The sequence below is a fragment of the Cetorhinus maximus genome, chromosome 1, assembly GCF_964194155.1.
Source record: "Cetorhinus maximus chromosome 1, sCetMax3.hap1.1, whole genome shotgun sequence".
NCBI lineage: Eukaryota > Metazoa > Chordata > Chondrichthyes > Lamniformes > Cetorhinidae > Cetorhinus > Cetorhinus maximus.
The window spans coordinates 245116855-245141803 of NC_135879.1; the positions used below are offsets into that span (position 1 = coordinate 245116855).

Consider the following 24949-nt stretch of genomic DNA (forward strand, 5'->3'; position numbering starts at 1 on the left):
AGGAGGATGGTACAGCAAGTGGAGAGCCAGTGCTGAGGGGACAGAGATAGACGGAGGCAGGAGAAAGACAGCGAGAAGGCAAGTGAGAATGAGAGAGAGAGGAGACAGTTCAGATTGATAAAGACCAAGAGAAGGTAAAAGGGACAGACAACACATCGGTATGGCACCCAGTGTGATTCAGTTAGAATAAGAGAGTAAAAGAGAGATACAGGCGGAGAGAAAGTATAGGGAGCGAGAGAGAGAGAGTGACCGGTGTAGATAGAAATAGATGTTGCAAGAGATGCAGGGAATGGGAGAGAGATAGAGACGGAATAGGAGAGAGGGAAAGTTCAGGGAGCAGGAGAGAGGGAGAGAGACAGCATACGGGAGATAGAGAGACTGGGAACTGGATATAGAGGCAGGGAGCGGGAGAGAGGGGGAGAGACAGGGTGCAGGAGATAGAGAGACGGGGAGTGGGGGAGGAGAGAGATAGGGAGCAGGAGATAGATAGACGGAGTGGGAGAGAGAGACAGGGAGTGGGAGAGAGGAGTAGAGTGAGACGGACGAATTCTCCTGTCAGTCTGCCTGCGGATACATCAGCTTGCAAAGAGGTGGGTCGATCTGTAAGACCACCAGCTGGACACTGCAGACTATAGATGGACGCCTGTTGTCAGTAAGTCTTTTCTCTGTAACTCTGTGACCCACAGCATCGCAGAATGTGTTTACCAAGCACTAAAGGAATTCAAGTCGTGTAATCGCATACAACAAGAGTAAACATTCAGGAAATAAAGTTGATGATATGCATGAGTATGTAATGGCAACTATCCAAGAGAGGCCAGTAGGGTAATCACAGGGCAGGAGGTAAGATTTAACACCATAAGAAAATTCCAAGTAACAAAATCCTACTTGAAGATTTCCATCTCTTGGCTTCCCACACCTGACAGCTCTTCCTCACTGGGAGACTCCGGACACAGTCCGACCTGGAACATCCATCAGGCAGTGCACAGGCACAGCCAATTGGATTTGTCCTACCCACCACCTCCCAACCTCCTGTCTCAGGCTTCTCTCCCTCCCTCCCTCATTCACTGCCCCTCTGGAAGTCAGAGCCAGGGGACAACGAGAGAGGGAGGAGAGGGTAAAGGGGAGGGAGGGTAGGAAGAGAGAGGGGGAGAATGAGGAAGCTTTGGGGATGGAGAGGGAAGGGATAGGGAAGAGGAGGGAAGGGGCTGAGGCAGAGAGGGTGGGTGGGGAGGAGGCAAGGGAATGAGGGAGAGAGGAGGGGTGTGGGTAGGAGGGATGGTGAGGGAGAGGGGAGGGGGTGGAGAGGAGAGAATGGTGAGGGAGAAGTGAGGGGGTGGAGAGGAGTGAATGGTGAGGGAGAGAGGAGGGGTTGAGAAGAGGGGATGGTGAGGGAGTGGGGAAGGGGTGGAGAGGAGGGGATGGTGAGGGAGAGGGCAAGGGGTTGAGAGGAGGGGATGGTGAGGGGGAGGGGAGGGAGTGGAGAGGAGGGAGCGAATGTTTATGGATGTGGTGCCAGTCAAGTGGGTTGCTTTGTCCTGGATGGTGTCAAACTCCTTGAGTGTGGGAGTTGCACTCATCCAGGCAACTGGGGAGTATTCCATCACACTCCTGACTTGTGCCTTGTAGATGGTGGACAGGCTTTGGGGAGTCAGGGGGTGAGTTACTCTCCACAGAATGCCTAGCCTCTGACCTGCTCTTGTAGCCATGGTATTTCTATGGCCAATTCAGTTTTTGTTTTATTTATGGGATGTGGGTCTCTCTGGCTGGGCCAGCATTTATTGCCCATCCCTAGTTGCCCTTGAGAAGGTGGTGGTGAGCTGCCGCCTCGAACCGCTGCAGTCCATGTGGTGTAGCTTCCGGGCATACCAGAGTCAGGGTCTGGAGTCACACGTAGGCCAGACCAGGTAAGAGCAGCAGATTTCCTTCTCTAAAGGAACATTTTTACAAAATAAGACAATGGTTTCAGTTATCGTTACACTTTTAATTCCAGATTTTTATATAATTGAATTCAAATTCATTCTGCCATGATGGGATTTGAACCCAGGCCCATTACTCTGGATTTCTGATTACTAGCCCAATGACAACATCACTACCCCACCACCTCCCCTCTGGGTAACAGTAACCCCCAGGATGTTGATAGTGGATGATTCAGCCATTGTATGTAAATGCATTGGAGGCAGTTCAGAGGAGGTTTATTAGATTGATACCTGGAATGAGTGGGTTGTCTTATGAGGAAAGGTTGGACAGACTGGGCTTGTTTCCACTCGAGTTTAGAAGAGTGAGGGGTGATTTGATTGAAGTTATACAAGATCCTGAACGGTCTTGAAAAGGTGAACGTGGAAAGGATGTTTCCTCTTGTGAGTGAGTCCAGAACTAGGGGGCACTGTTTTAAAATTAGGGGTCGCCCTTTTAGGACAGAGACGAGGAGAATTTTTTTCTCTCAGAGGGTTGTGCGACTTTGAAATTAGATTCTCTCTTGTTGGAGATGGTCATTGTCTGGCACCTGTGTGGCCTGAATATTGTCCAGGTCTTGCTGCATTTGGACATGGACTGCTTCAGTATCTGAGGAGTCGTGCTTGGTGCTGAACATTGTGCAATCATCAGCGAACATCCCCACTTCTGACCTTACGATGGAAGGAAGGTCATTGATGAAGCAGCTGAAGATGGTTGGGCCGAGGACACTACCCTGAGGAACTCCTGCAGTGATGTCCTGGAGCTGAGGTGACTGACCTCCAACAAACACAACCATCTTCCTTTGTGCTGGGTATGACTCTAACAGTGGAGACCTGTCCTCCTGATTCCCATTGACTCCAGTTTTGCTGGGGCTCCTTGATGCCACACTCGGTCAAGGGCAGTCACTCTCACCTCATTTTTGAACCTCTCCCCAGTGACCACATTCCCTTCAAATGCCATCATGCTGATTTTCCCTCCTACCCCATGCTGCTCACTCGCTCACCTCTCTGCTGTAGAACTCTGGAGTCATCTTCTTTGTGAAAGGCAAGATAACTATGAAGAAATATGAAAGGTGGGCCATCCCAGTGTTCATAGTGACAGTGAAAGTCCCTTATGAAAACTATTAGATCCAGTTCTCGTTCTTGTACTTGTTGTGTTTCCCTCTAACAGAAAGCAATCTATTTGATACTCATCTATCACCTTTCATGATCACGCTCAACTTACAAAGGTGGTGTAAAAACACCTCCCAGGCAGCAAGCTATGGATCCAGAATATCTTCAGTCTCACCAGTGACGGAGGTGTGAACTCACAGTGTTTACTCAACAACGGTAGACTAAAGGGACATGAGGCTAAATTCTGTTCCTCGTCTCCTTAAAATATCCAAAGCCCTGCCCACTTTGATTTTCCGGTATAATGGAACGATAGTGATGCAGATCTCAATACTAAATGGTGTCACGCTCACTTATGGATGTGTACAATAGCATCGTGGATATGCTGCTGGACTAGTTAATCCACTAGGCCTAGTCTTAATGATCCAGAGACACGAGATCAAATCGCACCATGACAGCCGGAGGATTTAATTTCAATTGATAAGTTCAGCGCAGGATTTTTAAGAAAATTTAATGTCAGTAACGGTGACCAACGCCACTCCCGGATTGCTGTTTTTTTTTTAAAAAAAAACAACATCTGATTCACCAATGCCCTTTAAGGAAGGAAATCGGCCATCCTTACCCGGTCTGGCCTTACATGCTACATGACGACCGACCCGCAGTGACATGGTCGATTCGTAACTGCTCTCCAAGATGGCCGAGCAAGTCATTCAGTTGTCAAGAGGGCGTCTCAATAAACGCCGGCCTGGACAGTGACGCCCACATCCCGTGAGTGAATTTTTTTTTTTTAAAAAACAACGCTTTTTGTCTTACCCTTCAAAAAAAAAGTTGGCAGGAACAGAATATTCTAGAGTCACAATATCTGTAGCTTAATTTTACATAATCACACGTTAAACAAACAGCAAATAAAGAGAGGATTCTGACCCACGGGCTAAATAGCTATGATCACTCCACTTGCTGGATCATACCTCATACAAAGGAAGATGGTTGGGTTCTAATCCCATGGAATTTAGAAGATTAAGGGGCGATTTGTTCGAAATTCAAGCTATTAAGGGGAACTGATAGGGGAGCGAGTAACTATATCCATTGTACCTGACTAGGGGACATTGTGTAAAGATTAAACTCAGGCAGGTCACAGGAGGAAACATTTCCACACCGAAGGAGTGAGAAAAGTTGGAACTCTCTCCCACAATCGGTGATTGATACTTGATAGATTATTTATTTTGAAGCTGAGATTTTTTTTGTTACTAAGTGGCTACGGTTATGGGTCAAAGGTGGGTGTACGCACAGATCAACCACCATCTCACTGAATGATGGCACAGGCTCGAGGGGTTGAATGGCCTCCTCCTGTTCCTGTGCATTCTATCCCAATTCCTTTCAAAATCCCAAAGGCCTCAATTAAATCACCCCTTAATAATCAATATTTCAGGGAATACAAACCTAGTTTATGCAACCTCTCCCCATTATCTAACATTTGGAGCCCTGGTAATATTCTGGAAATTAAGACTCCACTGGTTGGTGTCATGCCTAGCACAAAGGGGGTTAGGTACTTGTTTGACTGGCACAGACTCGATGGGACGAAGGGCCTTTTTCTGTGCTGTAGACCTCTATGACTCTGTGACTAAGGTGGGTGTGGTTGTTGGAGATCAGTCACCTCGGCTTCAGGACATCACTGCAGGAGTTCCTCAGGGTAGTGTCCTCAGCCCAACCATCTTCAGCTGCTTCATCAATGACCTTCCTTCCATCATAAGGTCAGAAGTGGGATGTTCGCTGATGGTTGCACAATGGTCAGCACCATTCACAACTCCTCAAATACTGAAGCAGTCCATGTCTAAATGCAGCAAGATCTGGACAATATCCAGGCTTGGGCTGACAAGTGGCAAGTAACATTCGTGCCACACAAGTGCCAGGCAATGACCATCTCCAACAAGAGAGAATCTAACCACCGCCCCTTGATATTCAATGGCATCACCATCACTGAATCCCCCACTAACAAAATCCTGGGGGTTACCATTGACCAGAAACTGAACTGGACTGGCCATATAAATATTGTGGCTACAAGAGCAGGTCAGAGGCTGGGAATCCTGCAGTGAGTAACTCACCTCCTGACTCCCCAAAGCCTGTCCACCATCTACAAGACACAAGTCAGGAGTGTGATGGAATACTCCCCACTTGCCTGGATGAGTGCAGCTCCCACAACACTCAAGAAACTTAACACCATCCAGGACAAAGCAGCCCACTTTATTGGCACCACTTCTACAAATATTCTCTCCCTCCACCACCAACACACAGTAGCAGCAGTGTGTACCATCTACAAGATGCACTGCAGGAATTCACCAAGGCTCCTTAGACAGCACCTTCCAAACCCATGACCACTACCATCTAGAAGGACAAGGGCAGCAGATAGATGGGAACACCACCACCTGGAAGTTCCCCTCCAAGTCATTCACCATCCTGACTTGGAAATATATCGCCGTTCCTTCACTGTCGCTGGGTCAAAATCCTGGAACTCCCTCCCCAATAGCACTGTGGGTGTACCTACACCACATGGACTGCAGCGGTTCAAGAAGGCAGCTCACCACCACCTTCTCAAGGGCAATTAGGGATGGAGCACACGCACATCCCATAAATTCAACAAAAAAAAATATTCTGGTGGATCTGCTCACTTTCCAAGGCCACTGCATTGTTCCTAGAGTCAGTGCCCAGAACTGTCCAAATATGGTCTATGCAGAGATTTGCATAGCTTTAGTGAACCATTGTCCTCTTTATATTCGAAACCTCTGGATATAAATACTGACATTCCTGAGGTGAGATACATAAAACTAAATGCAGCTAATCTAGGTGGGGTCTAACCGGGGGCTGTGTAACATAACATCCATCCCATTGAGATAAAGACCAACCTTTGACTGACCTCTCCGTGCACTCACCAGGGATCGTGTTGGAAGGGTGGGTGGTTGGGTAAGGCATTGACAGAGTCAGTCTGTACCCTAAACTTCAGGCTCCCACGCAGGAGAGGCTGAGTGAGACAATGAAGTCAACCCTATTTCAAACTGCAATATAACAGTTTAAGCATGTGTGTGAAACACGCACCCTGACAAAGGAGCGTTTTTCTTCAACTTCAAAACCGCAGTTTCTGAATAAGGGAAGATCTGACCCTACCCAACCACCCACCCACCCACCCAATCAGTATTTCAGTAAGAGTCTGTGTGTGAGTGTGATTGTGTGAGTGTGTGTGTGCGTGCACAGTGTGTGAGAGTGTGTGTGCGTGCACAGTGTGTGTGTGTGTGTGTGTGCGTGCACAGTGTGTGAGAGTGTGTGTGCGTGCACAGTGTGTGAGAGTGTGTGTGCGTGCACAGTGTGTGAAAGTGTGTGCGTGCACAGTGTGTGAAAGTGTGTGCGTGCACAGTGTGTGAAAGTGTGTGCATGCACAGTGTGTGAGAGTGTTTGCGTGCACAGTGTGTGAGTGTGTGTGCATGCACAGTGTGTGAGTGTGTGTGCATGCACAGTGTGTGAGTGTGTGTGCGTGCACAGTGTGTGAGTGTGTGTGCATGCACAGTGTGTGAGAGTGTTTGCGTGCACAGTGTGTGAGAGTGTTTGCGTGTGTGAGACTCTGAGTGTGAATGTGAGTGTGTTAGAAAGGGGAATAAGAAAAGTGATAGTCAGAGAAATCAAGGGCAAGAATCAAACAGGGCCTCAGTGAAAAATAGTGGGAACGGGACAAGTATTGTTAAAAAGACAAGCCTTAAGGCTTTGTGCCTTAACGCGAGGAACATTCACAATAAAGTGGATGAATTAACTGCACAAATAGATGTAAACAGGTATGATATAGTCGGGATTACGGAGACATGGCTGCAGGGTGACCAGGGATGGGAACTGAACATCCAGGGGTATTCAGTATTTAGGAAGGACAGACAAAAAGGAAAAGGCGGTGGAGTTGCATTGCTGGTTAAAGAGGAAATTAACGGATATTAGCTCTGACGATGTGGAATCTGTATCGGTAGAGCTGCTGAGAAACACTAAGGGGCAAAAAACGTTAGCAGGGGTTGTATATAGACCCCCAAACTGTAGTGGTGATGTTGGGAATGGCATTAAGCAGGAAATTAGAGATGCATGCAATAAAGGAACATCTGTAATTATGGGTGACTTTAATCTGCACATAGATTGGGCAAATCAAATTAATATCAATACCGTAGAGGAGAAATTCCTGGAGTGTATACGGGATGTTTTTCTGGACCAATACATTGAGGAACCAACTAAAGAACAGCCCATCCTAGACTGGGTATTGTGTAATGAGAAAGGAATAATTGGCAATCTAGTTGTGCGAGGCCCCTTGGGGATGAGTGACCATAGTATGATAGAATTCTTCATCAAGATGGAGAGTGATGTAGTTGATTCTGAGACTTGGGTCTTGAATCTTAATAAAGGAAACTACAATGGTTTGAGGCGAGAGTTGGCTATGATGGATTGGGAAACGTTACTTAAAGGGATGACAGTGGATAGGCAATGGCAAACATTCAAAGAGCACATGGGTGAACTGCGACAATTGTTTATTCCTGTCTGGTGCAAAAGTAAAACAGGAAAGGTGGCCAAACCATGGCTTACAAGGGAAGTTAGAGATAGTATTAGATGCAAGGAAGAGGCATACAAATTGGCCAGAAAAAACAACAGACCTGAGGATTGGGAACAGTTTAGAATTCAGCAAAGGAGGACCAAGGGATTGATTAAGAAGGGGAAAATAGAGTACAAGAGTAAGCTTGCAGGGAATATAAAAACTGATTGTAAAAGTTTCTATAGGTATGTGGAGAGAAAAAGACTGGTGAAGACAAATGTAGGTCCCTTACAGTCAGAAACAGGTGAATTTATAATGGGGAACAAAGAAATGGCTGACCTAAATACATACTTTGGTTCTGTCTTCACAAAGGAGGACACAAATAACATACCCGAAATGTTGAGGAACACAGGGTTTAGTGAGAGGGAGGAACTGAAAGAAATCAGTATTAGTAGGGAAATGGTGTTGGAGAAATTGATGGGATTGAAGGCCGATAAATCCCCGGAGCCTGTTAATCTACATCCCAGAGTATTTAAGGAAGTGGCCCTAGAAATAGTGGATGCATTGGTGGTCATCTTCCGAGATGCTATAGACTCTGGAACAGTTCCTACAGATTGGAGGGGAGCTAATGTAACCCCACTATTTAAAAAGGGAGGCAGAGAGAAAACAGGGAATTAAAGACCAGTCAGCCTGATGTCAGTAGTGGGGAAAATTCTAGAGTCCATTATAAAAGATTTAATAGCTGAGCACGTGGAAAACAGTGGCAGAATCGGACAGAGTCAGCATGGATTTATGAAAGTGAAATCATGTTTGACAAATCTGGAATTTTTCGAGAATGTAACAAGTAGAGTTGATGAGAGGGAGCCAGTGGATGTGGTTTATTTGGACTTTCAGAAGGCTTTCGACAAAGTCCCACATAAGAGATTGGCATGTAAAATTAAAGCACATGGGATTGGGGGTAGTGTATTGAGATGGATAGAAAACTGGTTGGCAGACAGGAAACAAAGAGTAGGAATAAACGGGTCTTTTTCCGAATGGCAGGCAGTGACTAGTGGGGTACCGCAGGGGTCGGTGCTGAGACCCCAGCTATTCACAATATATATTAATGATTTAGATGAGGGAGCTAAATGTAATATCTCCAAATTTGCAGATGACACAAAGCTGGGTGGGAGGGTGAGCTGTGAGAAGGATGCAGAGATGCTTCAGTGTGATTTGGACAAGCTGAGTGAGTGGGCAAATGCATGGCAGATGCAGTATAATGTGGATAAATGTGAGGTTATCCATTTTGGTAGCAAAAACAGGAAAGCAGATTATTATCTGAATGGCTATAAATTGAGAGAGGGGAATGTGCAACGAGACCTGGGTGTCCTTGTACACCAGTCGCTGAAGGTAAGCATGCAGGTGCAGCAGGCGGTAAAGAAGGCAAATGGTATGTTGGCCTTCATAGCCAGAGGATTCGAGTACAGGAATAGGGATGTCTTGCTGCAATTGTACAGGGCCTTGGTGAGACCACACCTGGAATATTGTGTGCAGTTTTGGTCTCCTTATCTGAGGAAGGATGTACTTGCTATAGAGGGAGAGCAGCGAAGGTTTACCCGACTGATTCCTGGGATGGCGGGACTGACATATGAGGAGAGATTGAGTCGATTAGGATTATATTTGCTGGAGTTCAGAAGAATGAGGGGGGAATCTCATAGAAACCTGTAAAATTCTACCAGGACTAGACAGGGTAGATGCAGGAAGGATGTTCCCGATGGTGGGGGAGTCCAGAACCAGGGGTCACAGTTTGAGGATATGGGGTAGACCATTTAGGACTGAGATGAGGGGAAATTTCTTCACCCAGAGAGTGGTGAGCCTGTGGAATTCATTACCACAGAAAGTAGTTGAGACCAAAACATTGTATGTTTTCAAGGAGGAGTTAGATATAGCTCTTGGGGCGAAAGGGATCAAAGGGTATGGGGAGAAAGCGGGAGCAGGCTATTGAGTTGGATGATCAGCCATGATCATAATGAATGGCGGAGCAGGCTCGAAGGGCTGAATGGCCTACTCCTACTCCTAGTTTCTATGTTTCTATGTGCATGGAGTGTGCGTCTGTGTGTGTATGTGTGGAGTGTCATGTTTGTGGGTGTGTGTGTGCAGTTTGCGTGGAGTGTATGTGTGTGTGTGTGTTTTTGTGTGGAATGAGTGTGTGTGGAGTGTCTGTGTGTGTGCATGGAGTGAGTGTGTGCATGTGTGTGTGGAGTATGTGTGTGTATGGAGAGTGTGTGCATGTGCGTGTGTGTGTATGTCTTTGTGGAGTGTGTATGTGAATGTGTGTTTTTTTTTATTCAGCCATGGAGTGTGGGCTTCGTTGGCTGGGCCAGCATTTATTGCCCACCCCTAATTGCCCTTGAGAAGGTGGTGGTGAGCAGCCTTCTTGAACCACTGCAATCCCTGTGGTGTAGGTACACCCACAGTGCTGTTAAGGAGGGAGTTCCAGGATTTTGACCCGGCGACAGTGAAGGAACGGCGATATATTTTCAAGTCAGGATGGTGAGTGACTTGGAGGGGAACTTCCAGGTGGTGGTGTTCCCATGCGTCTGCTACCCTTGTCCTTCTAGATGGTAGTGGTCGTGTGTTTGGAAGGTGCTGTCGAAGGAGCCTTGGTGAATTCCTGCAGTGCATCTTGTAGATGGTACACACTGCTGCCACTATACGTCGGTGGTGGAGGGAGTGAATGTTTGTGGATGGGGTGCCAATCAAGCGGGCTGCTTTGTCCTGGATGGTGTTGAGCTTCTTGAGTGTTGTGGGAGCTGCACTCATCCAGGCAAGTGGGGAGTATTCCATCACACTCCTGACTTGTGCCTTGTAGATGGTGAACAGGCTTTGGGGAGTCAGGAGGTGAGTTACTCGTCACAGGATTCCTAGCCTCTGACCTGCTCTTGTAGCCACAGTATTTATATGGCTAGTCCAGTTCAGTTTCTGGTCAATGGTAACCTTCAGGGTGTGTTAGTGGGGGATTCTGTGATGGTAATGCCATTGAATGTCATGGGGCGATGGTTGGATTCTATCTTGTTGGATATGGTCATTGCCTGACACTTGTGTGGCATGAATGTAGTGCGGTGTAGTCTGAGTGTGTGTGTGCGTGTGTCTGTACGTCACTGTGTGTCTGACTGTAGGGTGTAAATGTGTGACTGTGTGTTGTGTATTTCTTGCTTGTTGTGTGACTGAATATAATTATACTTCAAAAGGGTTAAATACGAGGACGGGTTCCACAGTTGAGGCTTGTCATCCCTTGAGTGTAGAAGAGTAAGGGATGATTTAATTGAAGTTTAAGATGACTAAGCGGTTTGATAGCGTTGGTAGAGAGAAACTGATTTCCTCTGGTAGGGGCGTCCAGAACCCCGAAGCAGAATCTTAACATTCAAGCCAGGCTGTTCAGGGATGATCTCAGGAAGCACTTCCTCACACAAATGGGACGTTTCTCCAAACCCACCAACCCAGGAGAAAGCTGATGAGGATGATGGTCAATTGAAGATTTGAAAGCTAAGATTGATTATTATTGAATAAGGGTATTAAGGCTTACGAAACTAAGGCTGGTCAAATGGAGTTAAGAATTAGATCAAACTCCAGATGCTAAATGATCTCATCCTATTGCCCTGCACCAGGCTTGAGAGGCTGAATGGCCTCTTCCTGTTCCTGTGTAACAGGCTCGAGGGGCTGAATGGCCTCCTGTTCCTGTGTAACAAGCTCGAGGGGCTGAATGGTCTCCTCCTGTTCCTGTGTAACAGGCTCGAGCGGCTGAATGGTCTCTGGCTGTTCCTGTGCTCTTTCTAATTCCCTGCACTTTGAGGTGTTTTGCTGCTATGGGATGGATTAATTGAACATTTTGCTGTGTTTTGTATGGTTCTGGGACATTGATAATCCACAGCAGGCAATGATAACCTCTCGCTGGTGTCACATGGTTTGGCTCCCACATCTTTAGGATTTTCCTCTCTCATATAGACCATCACCTCTCAGATGGGAGCTGAGTTGGAAACGTGACCGTGAGGACCCACTGTCATCGGCCAAGTATTTATCCCAGTGAAGTTACCCGTCCTGTCAACCTGGGGAGAAACCGAGAGCTGTGCAGACAACTGTCACCCAGCTGTAAGGACCATGAAGCCTCTCAGGGCTAGAGTGCCTTCCCTGGGCCTCCACCTCTGTCTCCTGGCGATGAGCGTGGCTGAGAAGGTCTATCACAGCCGAGACCACTCTGATATCCAGGAGAGGGTCTGGACACGGGCTCGACCAGTCCTGACTACTAAATCAGCCCAGGTATGTCACAGAACATCACGGGATTACACAAAGATTACATCCAACTGGAAAGTACTGAGAGCGGAGAAACAGCAACTTCACCCAAATGGTCCATGTGGGTGTCTATGGCTCAACATGAAGACCCTCCCTCCCATCCCTCTTCACCTCACCCCATCAATATAACCCGGTATTCCTTTCTCCCTCGCCTGTTTATCTTTCCCCCTGGAATGTATCAACACGATTTGCCTCAACCACTCCCGGGGGTAGCGAGTCCCACATTCTCCCCACTCTCCGGGTAAAGAGGTTTCTCCGGGATTCCCGATTGAATCCGTTAGTGATTATCTCACATTGAGGGTCCCCAGTTCCCCTCTCGGCTGCTGGTGGGAATAACCTTCTCCAGTCGGCCTGATCAAAACCTTTCACAATTTTAAGGACATCTATCCGGTCACCCCCCTGGAGAAGGGAGCCCCAGCGAGTTCAATCTCTCCTGATGGGTCTAACCTCTCAGCCCCGGGTTCATTCCAGTAAATCATTATCGCACCTTCCCCAATGCCTCAGTATCCTCGCTGTAACATGGAGGCCAGAACTGTTCACAATCTGCTTGAACCAAGCTTCTATTGAAAATAACTTCTCTGCTTCTCAGTCCTAACCCCCTGCACTGAGCCCCTGTGCTGTGTTTTGGGTTTTTGTACTTCTGTTTTTTGGGATGTGGGATGTGGGTGTCGCTAATTGCTTGTTCAAAGGGCATTAAAGAGTTAACCATGTTGCTGTGGTCGATACATTTAAGAATCATTGCTGTGGAGCCACATGTAGGCCCAGACCAGGTAAGGGTGGCAGATTTCCTTCCCTGAAGGGCATTAGTAACCCAGATGGGTTTTTACAACAATCGATGTCTCCGTGGGTTTCATCAGACTTTTAATTCCAGATTTTAATTGAATTCAAACTTCACCATCTGCTGTGGCGGGATTTGAACCCAGGTCCCCAGAGCATCACCCTGGGTCTCTGGATCACCAGTCCAGTAGATTGAACCCTCAAACTGCCACAACAGATTTAACCCTCAAACGGCCAATGTATCACAGCCATTGGTCTTGGTTAACAGAGAGAGCGCCTGAGATTTGGTTGACTATTTGAAATATCTCTGATTTCAGCAGGACAATCACACTGGAAATGAAAACACAACCCCCGAGACTCAGGATTAGTTGGCTACGGCCCATTGACCCGTCATTTAGGATTCTTTCCCACAGCAATCACATACTAATCCCGGAATCCCACTCCCTCCCCATAGCCCTGTATCAATCTCAAACTAATCCCGGTATCCCACTCCCTCCCCATAGCCCTGTATCAATCTCAAACTAATCCCGGTATCGCACTCCCTCCCCATATCCCTGTATCAATCCCAAACTAATCCCACTGCCTCACTCCCTCCCCATACCCTGTATCAATCCCAAACTAATCCCACTGCCCCACTCTCCCCATATCCCTGTATCAATCCCAAACTAATCCCACTGCCTCACTCCCTCCCCATACCCTGTATCAATCCCAAACTAATCCCACTGCCCCACTCTCTCCCCATAGCCCTGTATCAATCACCAAACTAATCCCACTGCCCCACTCTCTCCCCATTGCCCTTATCAATCCCAAACTAATCCCACTGCTCCACTCTCTCCCCATAGCCTTTATCAATCCCAAACTAATCCCACTGCCCCACTCTCTCCCCATAGCCCATATCAATCCCAAACTAATCCCACTGCCCCATTCTCTCCCCATAGCCCTGTATCAATCCCAAACTAATCCCACTGCCCCACTCTCCCCATAGCCCTGTATCAATCACCAAACTAATCCCACTGCCTCACTCTCTCCCCATATCCCTGTATCAATCCCAAACTAATCCCACTGCTCCACTCTCCCCATAGCCCTGTATCAATCCCAAACTAATCCCACTGCCCCACTCTCTCCCCATAGCCCTGTATCAATCACCAAACTAATCCCACTGCCCCACTCTCTCCCCATATCCCTGTATCAATCCCAAACTAATCCCACTGCTCCGTTCTCTCCCCATATCCCTGTATCAATCCCAAACTAATCCCACTGCCCCACTCTCTCCCCATAGCCCTGTATCAATCCCAAACTAATCCCACTGCCCCACTCTCTCCCCATAGCCCTGTATCAATCCCAAACTAATCCCACTGCCCCACTCCATCCCCATAGCCCTGTATCAATCCCAAACTAATCCCACTGCCCCACTCCATCCCCATAGCCTTTATCAATTCCAAACTCACCCCAGAGCCCCACCCTTTGGGATTAGTTTGGGTTTGATAGAGTGCTCTGGGGAGAGAGTGGGACAGCACAGCACAGCCAGAGATGATGTCTTTTGTATAGGACATGAACGTGAGGCCCTATCTGCCTCCTTCGGCTGATATAATAAGTCGCAGGCTCACGATTTTGGTTCTTCCCAGTTTCCCCGAGTCAATATTTATTCTTCATCCAACACCTCCAAAAAAAGCTGCTCATTATCACAATCCTGTTTACACAATCCGTCACAATCCTGTTTACACAATCCTTCCGCCACGGTTGCTACATCACAATAGTGATTCCGTTTACTTTAATCGAACTTCATTGCTGGAAAGAGTTTGAAAGGCACTATAGAAATGCAAGTGTTCTCTACATATCCACTTTGAATCTTAATTTAATTTACATTCTTTCATGGGATGTGGGTGTCACAGGCAAGACCAGCATTTATTGCCCATCCCTAATTGCCCTTGAACTGAGTGGCTTGCTGGACCATTTCAGAGGGCAGTTAAGAGTCAACCACATTGCTGTGGGTCTGGAGTCACATGTAGGTCAGACCAGGTAAGGATGGCAGATTTCCTTCCCTAAAGAACATGAGTGAACCAGATGGGTGTTTACCACAATTGATGATAGTTTCATGGTCACCATTTTACTGAGACTCGCTTTAGATTCCAGATTGAGTTTAACCTGCACCGGCTGCCATGGTGGGATTTGAACTCACATCCCCAGGGCATTAGCCTGGGCCCCGGGATTACTGACATTACCACTATCTTCCTCCAAATCTAGTCCACTCTCTACTCTTGTCCTGCCTTCACATGTTGACATGAAGTCCCACTCTGTCACAGCCAGTGTCTGACAATTCCACCGGAGGGTTTCCATCTACCCCACGTGCAGGCATTGTTAAATTCTTTATTCATGGGGTTGGGACAATACCAGAACAAGTTGGGTTTTTAACCACAACCTGGTTTTTGCTATGGTTTTATAGAATTCAACTTTACAACTTCCACGGTGAAATTTGTGTAGCAAAACATCCTACGGCTCTTCACAGGAATATTACCAGAAACAGTCTGACACCAAGCCAGATAAGCCAGCTGACCAAAAGCTTGGACAAAGGGGGAGGCAATGGTGTAGAGGTATTGTCGCTGGACGTAGTAATCCAGACACCCACAATAACACTCAGGAGACCCGGGTTCTATTCCCGCCATGGCAGATGGTGGAATTTGAATCCAATAAAAACCTGGATTTAAAAGTCTGATGATGACCATGAAGCCATTGCTAATTGTGGTAAAAACCTGTCTGGTTCACTAATGTCCTTTAGGGAAGGAAATCTGCTGTCCTTACCTGGTCTGACCTACATGTGACTCCAGACCCACAGCAATAGCGTTGACTCTGAACAAGCCACTCAGCTGTATCAAGTCACAAAAAAGGAATGAAACCAGATGGACCACCCGGCATTGATCTAGGCACCTGAAACAACAACGGCGATCTCAGCCCTGTCTACCCTGCAAAGTCCTGTTTACTAACACCTGGGGGCTTGTGCCAAAATTGGGAGAGCTGTCTCACAGACTAGTCAAGCAACAGCCTGACATAGTCATCCTCACAGAATCATACCTTACAGATAATGTCCCAGACACCACCATCACCATCCCTGGGTATGTCTTGTCCCACCGGCAGGACAGACCCAGCAGAGGTGGCGACACAGTGGTATACAGTCAGAAGGGAGTTGCCCTGGGAGTCCTCAACATTGACTCCGGACCCCAAGAAGTCTGATGGCATCAGGTCAAACATGCACAAGGAAATCTCCTGTTGATTACCACGTACCACCCTCCCTCAGCTGATGAATCAGTGCTCCTCCATGTTGAACACCATTTGGAGGAAGCACTGAGGGTGGCAAGGATGCAGAATGTACTCTGGGTGGGGGACTCCAATGTCCATCACCAAGAGTGGCTCGGTAGCACCACTACTGACCGAGCTGGCCGAGTCCTAAAGGACATAGCTGCTGGACTGGGTCTGCGGCAGGTGGTGAGTGAACCAACAAGAGGGAAAAACACACTTGACCTCATCCTCACCAACCTGCCTGCCGCAGGTGCATCTGTCCATGACAGTATCGGTAGGAGTGACCACTGCACAGTCATTGTGGAGATGAAGTCCCACCTTCACATTGAGGATACCCTGCATCGTGTTGTGTGGCACTACCACCGTGCTAAATGGGATAGATTTTAAACAGATCTAGCAACTCAAGACTGGACATCCATGAGGCGCTGTGGGCCATCAGCAGCAGCAGAATTGTACTCGAACACAATCTGTAACCTGATGGCCCAGCATATCCCCCACTCTACCATTACCATCAAGCCAGGGGATCAACCCTGGTTCAATGAAGAGTGCAGGGGGGTATGCCTGGAGCAGCACCAGGCATACCTAAAAATGAGGTGTCAACCTGGTGAAGCTATAACACAGGACTACTTGCGTGCCTAACAGCAAAAGCAGCAAGTGATAGACAGAGCTAAGCGATCCCACAACCAATGGATCAGATCTAAGCTCTGCAGTCCTGCCACATCCAGTCGTGAATGGTGGTGGACCATTAAACAACTCACTGGAGGAGGAGGCTCCACAAATATCCCCATCCTCAATGATGGGGGAGCCCAGCACATCAGTGCAAAAGATAAGGCTGAAGCATTTGCTACAATCTTTAGCCAGGAGTGCTGAGTGGATGATCCATCTCAGCCTCCTCCGGAGGTCCCCAGCATCATAGATGCCAGACTTCAGCCAATTCGATTCACTCCACGTGATATCAAGAAATGGCTGAAGGCACTGGATACTGCAAAGGCTATGGGCACTGACAATATTCCGGCAATAGTACCAAAGACTTGTGCTCCAGAACTTGCCTCGCCCCTAGCCAAGCTGTTCCAGTACAGCTACAACACTGGCATCTACCCGGCTGTGTGGAAAATTGCCCAGGTATGTCCTGTGCACAAAAAGCAGGACAAATCCAACCCAGCCAATTACTGCCCCATCAACCCACTCTTGATCATCAGTAAAGTAATGGAAGGGGTCATCAACAGTGCTATCAAGTGGCACTTGCTTAGCAATAACCTGCTCACTGATGCCCAGTTTGGGTTCTGCCAGCACCACTCAGCTTCTGACCTCATTACAGCCTTGGTTCAAACATGGACACAAGAGCTGAACTCCCGAGGTGAGGTGAGAATGACTGCCCTTAACATCAAGGCAGCATTTGACTGAGTGTGGCATCAAGGAGCCCAAGCAAAACTGGAGTCAGTGGGAATCAGGGGGAAATCTCTCCGCTGGTTGGAGTCATAAGTAGCACAAAAGAAGATGGTTGTGGTTGTTGGAGGTCAATCATCTCAGCTCCAGGACATCACTGCAGGAGTCCCTCAGGGTAGTGTCCTCGGCCCAACCATCTTCAGCTGCTTCATCAATGACCTTCCTTCCATCATAAGGTCAGTAGTGGGGATGTTCGCTGATGATTGCACAATGTTCAGCACCATTCGTGACTCCTCAGATACTGAAGCAGTCCATGTCCAAATGCAGCAAGAAACTGGACAATATCCAGGCTTGGGCTGACAAGTGGCAAGTAACATTCGCGCCACACAAGTGCCAGGCAATGATCTTCTCCAGCAAAAGAGAATCCAACCAATGCCTCTTGACGTTCCATGGTATTACCATCACTAAATCTCCCATTATCAACATTCTGGGGGTTACCATTGACCCGAAACTGAACTGGACTAGCCATATAAATACTGTGGTTACAAGGGCAGGTCAGAGGCTAGGAACCCTGCCACAAGTAACTCATCTCCAGAATCCCCAAAGCCTGTCCACCATCTACAAGGCACAAGTCAGGAGTGTGATGGAATACTCTCCACTTGCCTGGATGAGTGCAGCTCCCACAACACTCAAGAAGCTTGACACCATCCAGGACAAAGCAGCCCATTTGATTGGCACCCCATCCACAAACATTCACTCCCTCCACCACCGACACACAGTAGCAGCAGTGTGTACCATCTACAAGATGCACTGCAGGAATTCTGCTCCTTCAACAGCACCTTCCAAACCCACGACCACTGCCATCTAGAAGGACAAGGACAGCAGATAGATGGGAACACCACCACCTGGAAGTTCCCCTCCAAGTCACTCACTATCCTGACTTGGAAATATATCGCCGTTCCTTCACTGTCGCTGGGTCAAAATCCTGGAACTCCCTCCCTAACAGCACTGTGGGTGTACCTACACCATATGGACTGCAGCGGTTCAAGAAGGCAGCTCACCACCACCTTCTCAAGGGCAATTAGGGATGGGCAATAAATACTGGCCCAGCCAGCGACACCCGCATCCCGTGAATGAATTAGAAAAAGGGATCATTTTTAAGGAGCACCTTGTAGGAGAAAGTAGAGAGATGGAGGGAGGTGTAGGGTGGGAATTCCGGAGCTTAGGGCCCAGGTAAGTGAATGCAGGGCCAGCCATATTGGAGCAATGAAAATTGGGGATGCTCAAGATGCCAGAATTGGAGGAACTCAGCTATCTCGAAAGTATCTCTTCTATAATAATAATATAATAATGTCTGATTAAATTAACAGCACCAATTTCATTTTGCCTGTTGAGAGAAATGTTTCTGTGATTTTCCTGTAGGAATATCTCGACAAATATGGGTGGACGGAGCCGGTGAACTGGGAGGATTTAGCCTACCAAGGTGTCTCAGTCCCATTGGATGATGACCCCTCTCCATTGGACATCTCTGGGCTCCTATTGGAAGGACATTATAGCCGAAGGCACGTGAAAGGGCAGGAGGAGTCCCAACAGATGCTGACTAAGTACACCAGTGCCCTCCTGAGGTTTCAGAAAGCCAATGGTATTCCTGTCACCGGCATCCTGGACGATGCTACCAAAGAGGCCATGAACATGCCTCGATGCGGAGTCCCAGATCACAAGGCACATGGTAATGACTCAGACAGTCTGAATGGCACAGTGGGGCGCAGCGTTGCCCTGGGCTATACTGTGCCGACTGATCATTTCAGGCTGGGCGGTAACGTCACAGCAATCACGAGTGTGAACCGACCTAGCCAACCGGAGACTGCCCCCATCGGAGCTCAGCATCGCCGCTTGGGGACCTCCCGCCATGGCATCGAGCCCGAGGGCCTGCAGCCCACCCACCACAACGCCCAGCCCAATGCCACAGGGATCTCCAGCCAAGCACCCAACCAGACGACAGACTCCAGCCAAGGCCAGCCCAATACCACAGAGATCTCCAACCAAGCCCAAGTCAAGCAAGTGGCCATCTTCAACCACAGTCAACCCAATGGTGCTAGGAGCTCCAACCAAAGTCAGCCCAACAGCACAGAGGGCTCATGGGATGGTGCCATGTCCGGCCTTGGCCACAGAAGGCGTTACATACGGTGGCTGGTAGACAACCTGCGGAAGAAGCGAGACTCCTCAGACTCACTAGAAAACAGCTCCCAAATGGTCGCCTTCACAAAGACCAAACTAAAATGGCGCATTCTGGATGAAGGCTACAGCTCCCAGCTGACAATAGATGACCAGAAGATGATCCTGAAATTAGCCTTTCGGATGTGGAGTGAGGTCACGCCCCTGATATTTGAAGAGGATCTGACATCACCTGCCTCAGAGATAGACATCAAACTAGGATTTGGAACAAGTGAGGAATCTTCAAACGTTCTCGCTTTTGCACAACATATATCTCTGCATCGGAATTCAAAGCATTGGAATCCATTAGGGAACTATCTGTACCCTTGGGAGAGGTACAGCATGGGGTTAGATACAGAGTAAAGCTCCCTCTACACTGTCCCCATCAAACACGCCCAGGGCAGGTACAGCACGGGGTTAGATACAGAGTAAAGCTCCCTCTACACTGTCCCCATCAAACACTCCCAGGACAGTTACAGCACGGGGGTTAGATACAGAGTAAAGCTCCCTCTACACTGTCCCCATCAAACACTCCCAGGACAGGGACAGCACGGGGTTAAATACAGAGTAAAGCTCCCTCTACACTGTCCCCATCAAACACTCCCAGGACAGGTACAGCACGGGGTTAGATACAGAGTAAAGCTCCCTCTACACAGTCCCCATCAAACACTCCCAGGACAGGTACAGCACGGGGTTAGATACAGAGTAAAACTCCCTCTACACTGTCCCCATCAAACACTCCCAGGACAGGTACAGCACGGGGTTAGATACAGAGTAAAGCTCCCTCTACACTGTCCCCATCAAAGACTCCCAGGACAGGTACAGCACGGGGTTAGATACAGAGTAAAGCTCCCTATACACTCCCCATCAAACAGGTGCAGGTACAGCACGGGGTTAGATACAGAGTAAAGCTCCCTCTACACTGTCCCCATCAAACAGGTGCAGGTACAGCACGGGGTTAGATACAGAGTAAAGCTCCCTCTACACTGTCCCCATCAAACAGGTGCAGGTACAGCACGGGGTTAGATACAGAGTAAAGCTCCCTCTACATTGTCCCCATCAAACACTCCCAGGACAGGTACAGCACGGGGTTAGATACAGAGTAAAGCTCCCTCTACACTGTCCCCATCAAACACTCCCAGGACAGGTACAGCACGGGGTTAGATACAGAGTAAAGCTCCCTCTACGCTGTCCCCATCAAACACTCCCAGGACAGGTACAGCACGGGGTTAGATACAGAGTAAAGCTCCCCCTACACAGTCCCCATCAAACACTCCCAGGACAGGTACAGCACGGGGTTAGATACAGAGTAAAGCTCCCTCTGCACTGTCCCCATCAAACAGGTGCAGGTACAGCACGGGGTTAGATACAGAGTAAAGCTCCCTCTACACTGTCCCCATCAAACAGGTGCAGGTGGGATGGCCCTCAATGGGTGAGGTGCCTGTTAGGCATCAGATGAAGGTGGAACAGGAGTCTCAATGTGATGCCCACTGTGATGGAGCCTTCAGGCTGGGAGGTCTAACGCGTGGAGTCAATGATTATCACGGTAATACATTCCAGAGGGAGGTTTGCCGGGAGTGAGCCACGTGTCCAGCTAATGTCAGAGTGGGTATTGGTGAGGTGGACAGCATTTCAACTGATTGTTTCCTTTCTTCACAGAGAGGCACCTGGGCTGCTCCCAGGTCTTCGATGGGACAGGGCAGGAGTACGCACACGCCTGGCGTCTGGGAGATGTGCACTTTGACGATGATGAGCATTTTGTCACACCTTCAAGCAGTGAAGGCATCAGCTTACTGACGGTTACTGACCATCGCTAATCCATTAAAGATTCAGCTCCCCTCTTCACTTCCTGTCACTGGCTGCTTCTATCAGCTCTCTTCCTGCTATTAAGAGTTTCTTTCAGCTCTCTTCCTGCTATTAAGAGTTTCTATCTGCTCTCTTCCTGCTATTTATATGAGGTCACTTGTCATGAACCGTTTTTAACATAACTTCCTGATATCTGAAGTTTCTAGGTCACTTGCCTGTGAGTTACCGGTAAGGTGGCACTGACAGTAAGGATTACATTGGAACCAAAACAGGAAATGTTGGACAAACTCAGCAGGTCTAACAGCATCCTAGGAGAGAGAAACATAGTTAATGTTTTGAGTCCGTATGACTCTTCTTCAGAGCTAAAGAGAAGTAAAAATGCGATGGAATTTATGAAATTTATTTACTTCTCTTTAGCTCTGAAGAAGAGTCACACGGACTCAGAACGTTAACTCTGTTTCTCTCTCCACAGATGCTGAGTTATTCCAGCATTTTCTGTTTTTGTTTCAGATTTCCAGCATCCGCAGTATTTTGCTTTTATCTGAATGAACACATTGGACTGTGAATACAGGAAGGTAAGACATAAGTGTCAACCTGCCTAACAGCCCACGGTCATCGGCTCGAGATTAGGAGCAAATTACAATCGTGGTGTCTGCAGCACAGAAGGAGGCCATTCGGTCAGTTTTGCCTGTGCTGTCTCTGCGAAAGAGCTATACAGTTAGTCAACCCCCATAGCCCTGAATTGGTTATTCTGGAATAATGAAGATATGGAATAGAGCGGCAGACAGAGCAGTTAATGTTTGCCTGGTCAGTGTCTTTGAAAGGAAATTCATTCCCCTAAATTTAGGGTGTGGACTGAGGGTGAGAAAACGTGGAGATTCCCAATTGCGGTTTGGATCAGGAACTACAGGGAGCAGGAATAGTTACGGTGAGGAACTCAACCCATTGGCTGTTGGAAAGTCAGAGTGAGGTTAGTGGGTAATGCGGAGTTTGAGGTTTCTCACGGCGGGATGGAGAAAGTCAGAGTGACTCTTCCCTCCAGAGCTCAGTGTGTTGAGTGAAGTCCGCCATCTTACTGATCTCACAGCCCTCACCTTGGCTCTGTTGAATTGTGGTTTCATTTCCTCTTCCTGCAAAGGTGGCTGTCCATGAAATCGGGCACGTCCTGGGACTATCCCACATCCGACGCCCCGGCTCCATAATGCACCCAAACTACATCCCACAGGATTCAAAAGATCTGGAGCTGGACTGGCATGATCGGAAAGCCATTCAGCAGATTTACGGTATGTTCCCTGAACCTCCAATGTTGGCACTGATCGGTGAGTTCATGGACTTGCTTACTGATTGATTGTGTGTGAGTGAGTGAGTGAGTGAGTGTGTGAGTGAGTGAGTGAGTGCGTGCTTAGTTAGTCTGATAGTTTATTGACATTGAGGTTTTTTTGGTTTATTGAATGGTTAGTTGAATAGTTACTTGGTTACTGTTTGCTTAGCTAATCAACTGATTTGCTGGTTTTTACCTTGGCTTGAAGCCCCTCTCCAGAGATTTGAGGCTGACACGTCAGTGTGGTACTGAGGGAGTGCTGCACTGCCTTTGGTGCCATTGTTTGGTAAAGCATTTAACTAGGGTCCCATCTGGTTTCTCAGGCGGATGTAAAAGATGTTTTTTAAAAAACTGGGGAGTTCACCCCAGCATCCTGAGCTAAAACGTATCCTTCGACAAACAAGAGTGCTGTTTGTGGGATCTTGCTGTGTACAAATTGGCTGCCATGTTTTCTACATTGCAACAGTTGACCACACTTTAAAAGTACTTCACTGGTTCTAAAGCACTAAAGGTGCTATTTGTTGATTGACTGGCCAGTTAACCGATTACATCATTGGTTGGCCTAGTTTGCCAGTTGGCTGCCTGTCTCGCTAGTTAATTAATTAGCTAAATTGGTTGGTTTTTCAAAGGCTTCCGAGGGAGTTTGACATCAGCAAGTTTGGCATGTCCCAGTGTAACCTCGATCACGTTTCCCAAGGGAAGTCTATCCGTCTTAACAGATTCCTTATTGAGATCGATAGCCGCACAAAAATCTACAGCCTAATTCGCTGAGTAAAAATGTGATTGACGTGACCAGGAGCAAGTTACAGGCTAGGTTTAATCAGAGGGTTTCTTCAACAGTTCAGCCAATCAGATTCCACTTCTATAAGATGTTACAACTCATACTAGCTCGAGAATATGTCAGCTGTTTAATATCCAGATTTGCACTAAGGATCAATTCTATACTCCTCCAGAGACTGAGGTTGACGTACTGGGGATTTGGTTGATATTGCTCTAACATGACACAGAGTTGATTATATTCCTCACTCCCCTGATGTCCGGAACTCACACTGCCAAGTGAGAGCACCCTGCTGCCCACCCCTCAAAGGGCAGAGGGTGGTTCTCACTGATCAACTCTTTCTATTTGTTCACAGGATGTGGATGGCGCTGGTCTGGCCAGGCCAGGTCAGCATTTACTTCCCATCCTTAACAAGGGCAGCAGACACATCGCCGTGTGCAAGTTCCGCTCCAAGCCACTCTCTGTCCTGAGTCGGAAATATCAAGGAAGGGAAATAAATGCTGGCCTAGCCATGAAAGAGTGGGGGAAAAAAAGTCCATGTGGTGTAGGTACACCCACAGTGCTGTTAGGAAGGGAGTTCCAGGGTTTTGACCCAGCGACAGTGAAGGAACGGTGATATATTTCCTAGTCAGGATGGTGAGTGGCTTGGAGGGGAACTTCCAGTTGGTGATGTTCCCATCTATCTGCTGCCCCTGTCCTTCTAGATGGTAGGGGTTGTGGGTTTGGAAGGTGCTGTCTAAGGAGCTTTGGTGAATTCCTGCAGTGCATCTTGTAGATGGTACACACTGCTGCTACTGTGTGTCGGTGGTGGAGGGAGTGAATGTTTAAGGTGGTGGATGGGGTGCCAATCAAGTGGGCAGCTTTGCCCTGGATAATGTCGAGCTTCTTGCATTAGCGCTGGGGGGGTCAATGGAAGAACTTGACTGTGGGTGGGCTGGGAGTAAATTACCATTGATGGCTTCAGCGGATGGGTCCAAACCCAGTCCAAATGAAATCCAAGCGGTTAAAAAGTGACGAGTAATTCTGCAGAGGATATGAGAACTTGACAGCAACGAACTGAAATATCTACTTGTGTTTCCCTGCTTCAGGTGTTTGTGAAGGCAGTTTTAACACGGTGTTTGACTGGGTGCGGAGAGAGGAGAACGAGTTTGGCGAGGTAACCTATCGGTTCAACACTTACTTCTTACGACACAGTTGGTATTGGATGTACGAGAACCGCTTCAACAGGACGCGGTACGGAGATCCCATCCCACTGGTGGTTGGCTGGCGAGGTCTTCCTTCCACCAACATTGACGGCTTTGTTCACATCTGGACGTGGAATAAGGATGTAACTCTCTTCTTTAAAGGTGAGGCTTTGAAGGAAAACTGATATAAAACTTGACTGAATTCCTAATGTCAGGTGTTGCTTGTTAAGCTCATCCCAACAGAGCCAT

General features: G+C 47.9%; 1 protein-coding gene across 3 annotated transcripts in view; it reads left to right on the forward strand.

Annotated features, from left to right (window-relative positions):
- The first annotated feature begins 467 nt into the window (after positions 1–467).
- Positions 468–24949, forward strand: part of LOC144688481 (matrix metalloproteinase-21-like) — a 51912-nt gene continuing 27430 nt past the window's right edge. For 2 of the 3 annotated variants that reach the window (XM_078555108.1, XM_078555087.1), the window contains exons 1-6: positions 468–652; positions 11596–11907; positions 18820–19843; positions 21271–21410; positions 22556–22700; positions 24605–24862. In XM_078555108.1, coding sequence (XP_078411234.1) covers positions 11749–11907; positions 18820–19843; positions 21271–21410; positions 22556–22700; positions 24605–24862 — 1726 coding nt within the window. In that variant the 5' untranslated portion in view covers positions 468–652; positions 11596–11748. The remainder of the gene's footprint in view (positions 653–11595; positions 11908–18819; positions 19844–21270; positions 21411–22555; positions 22701–24604; positions 24863–24949) is intronic. The other variant, XM_078555097.1, reaches the window with a different exon arrangement.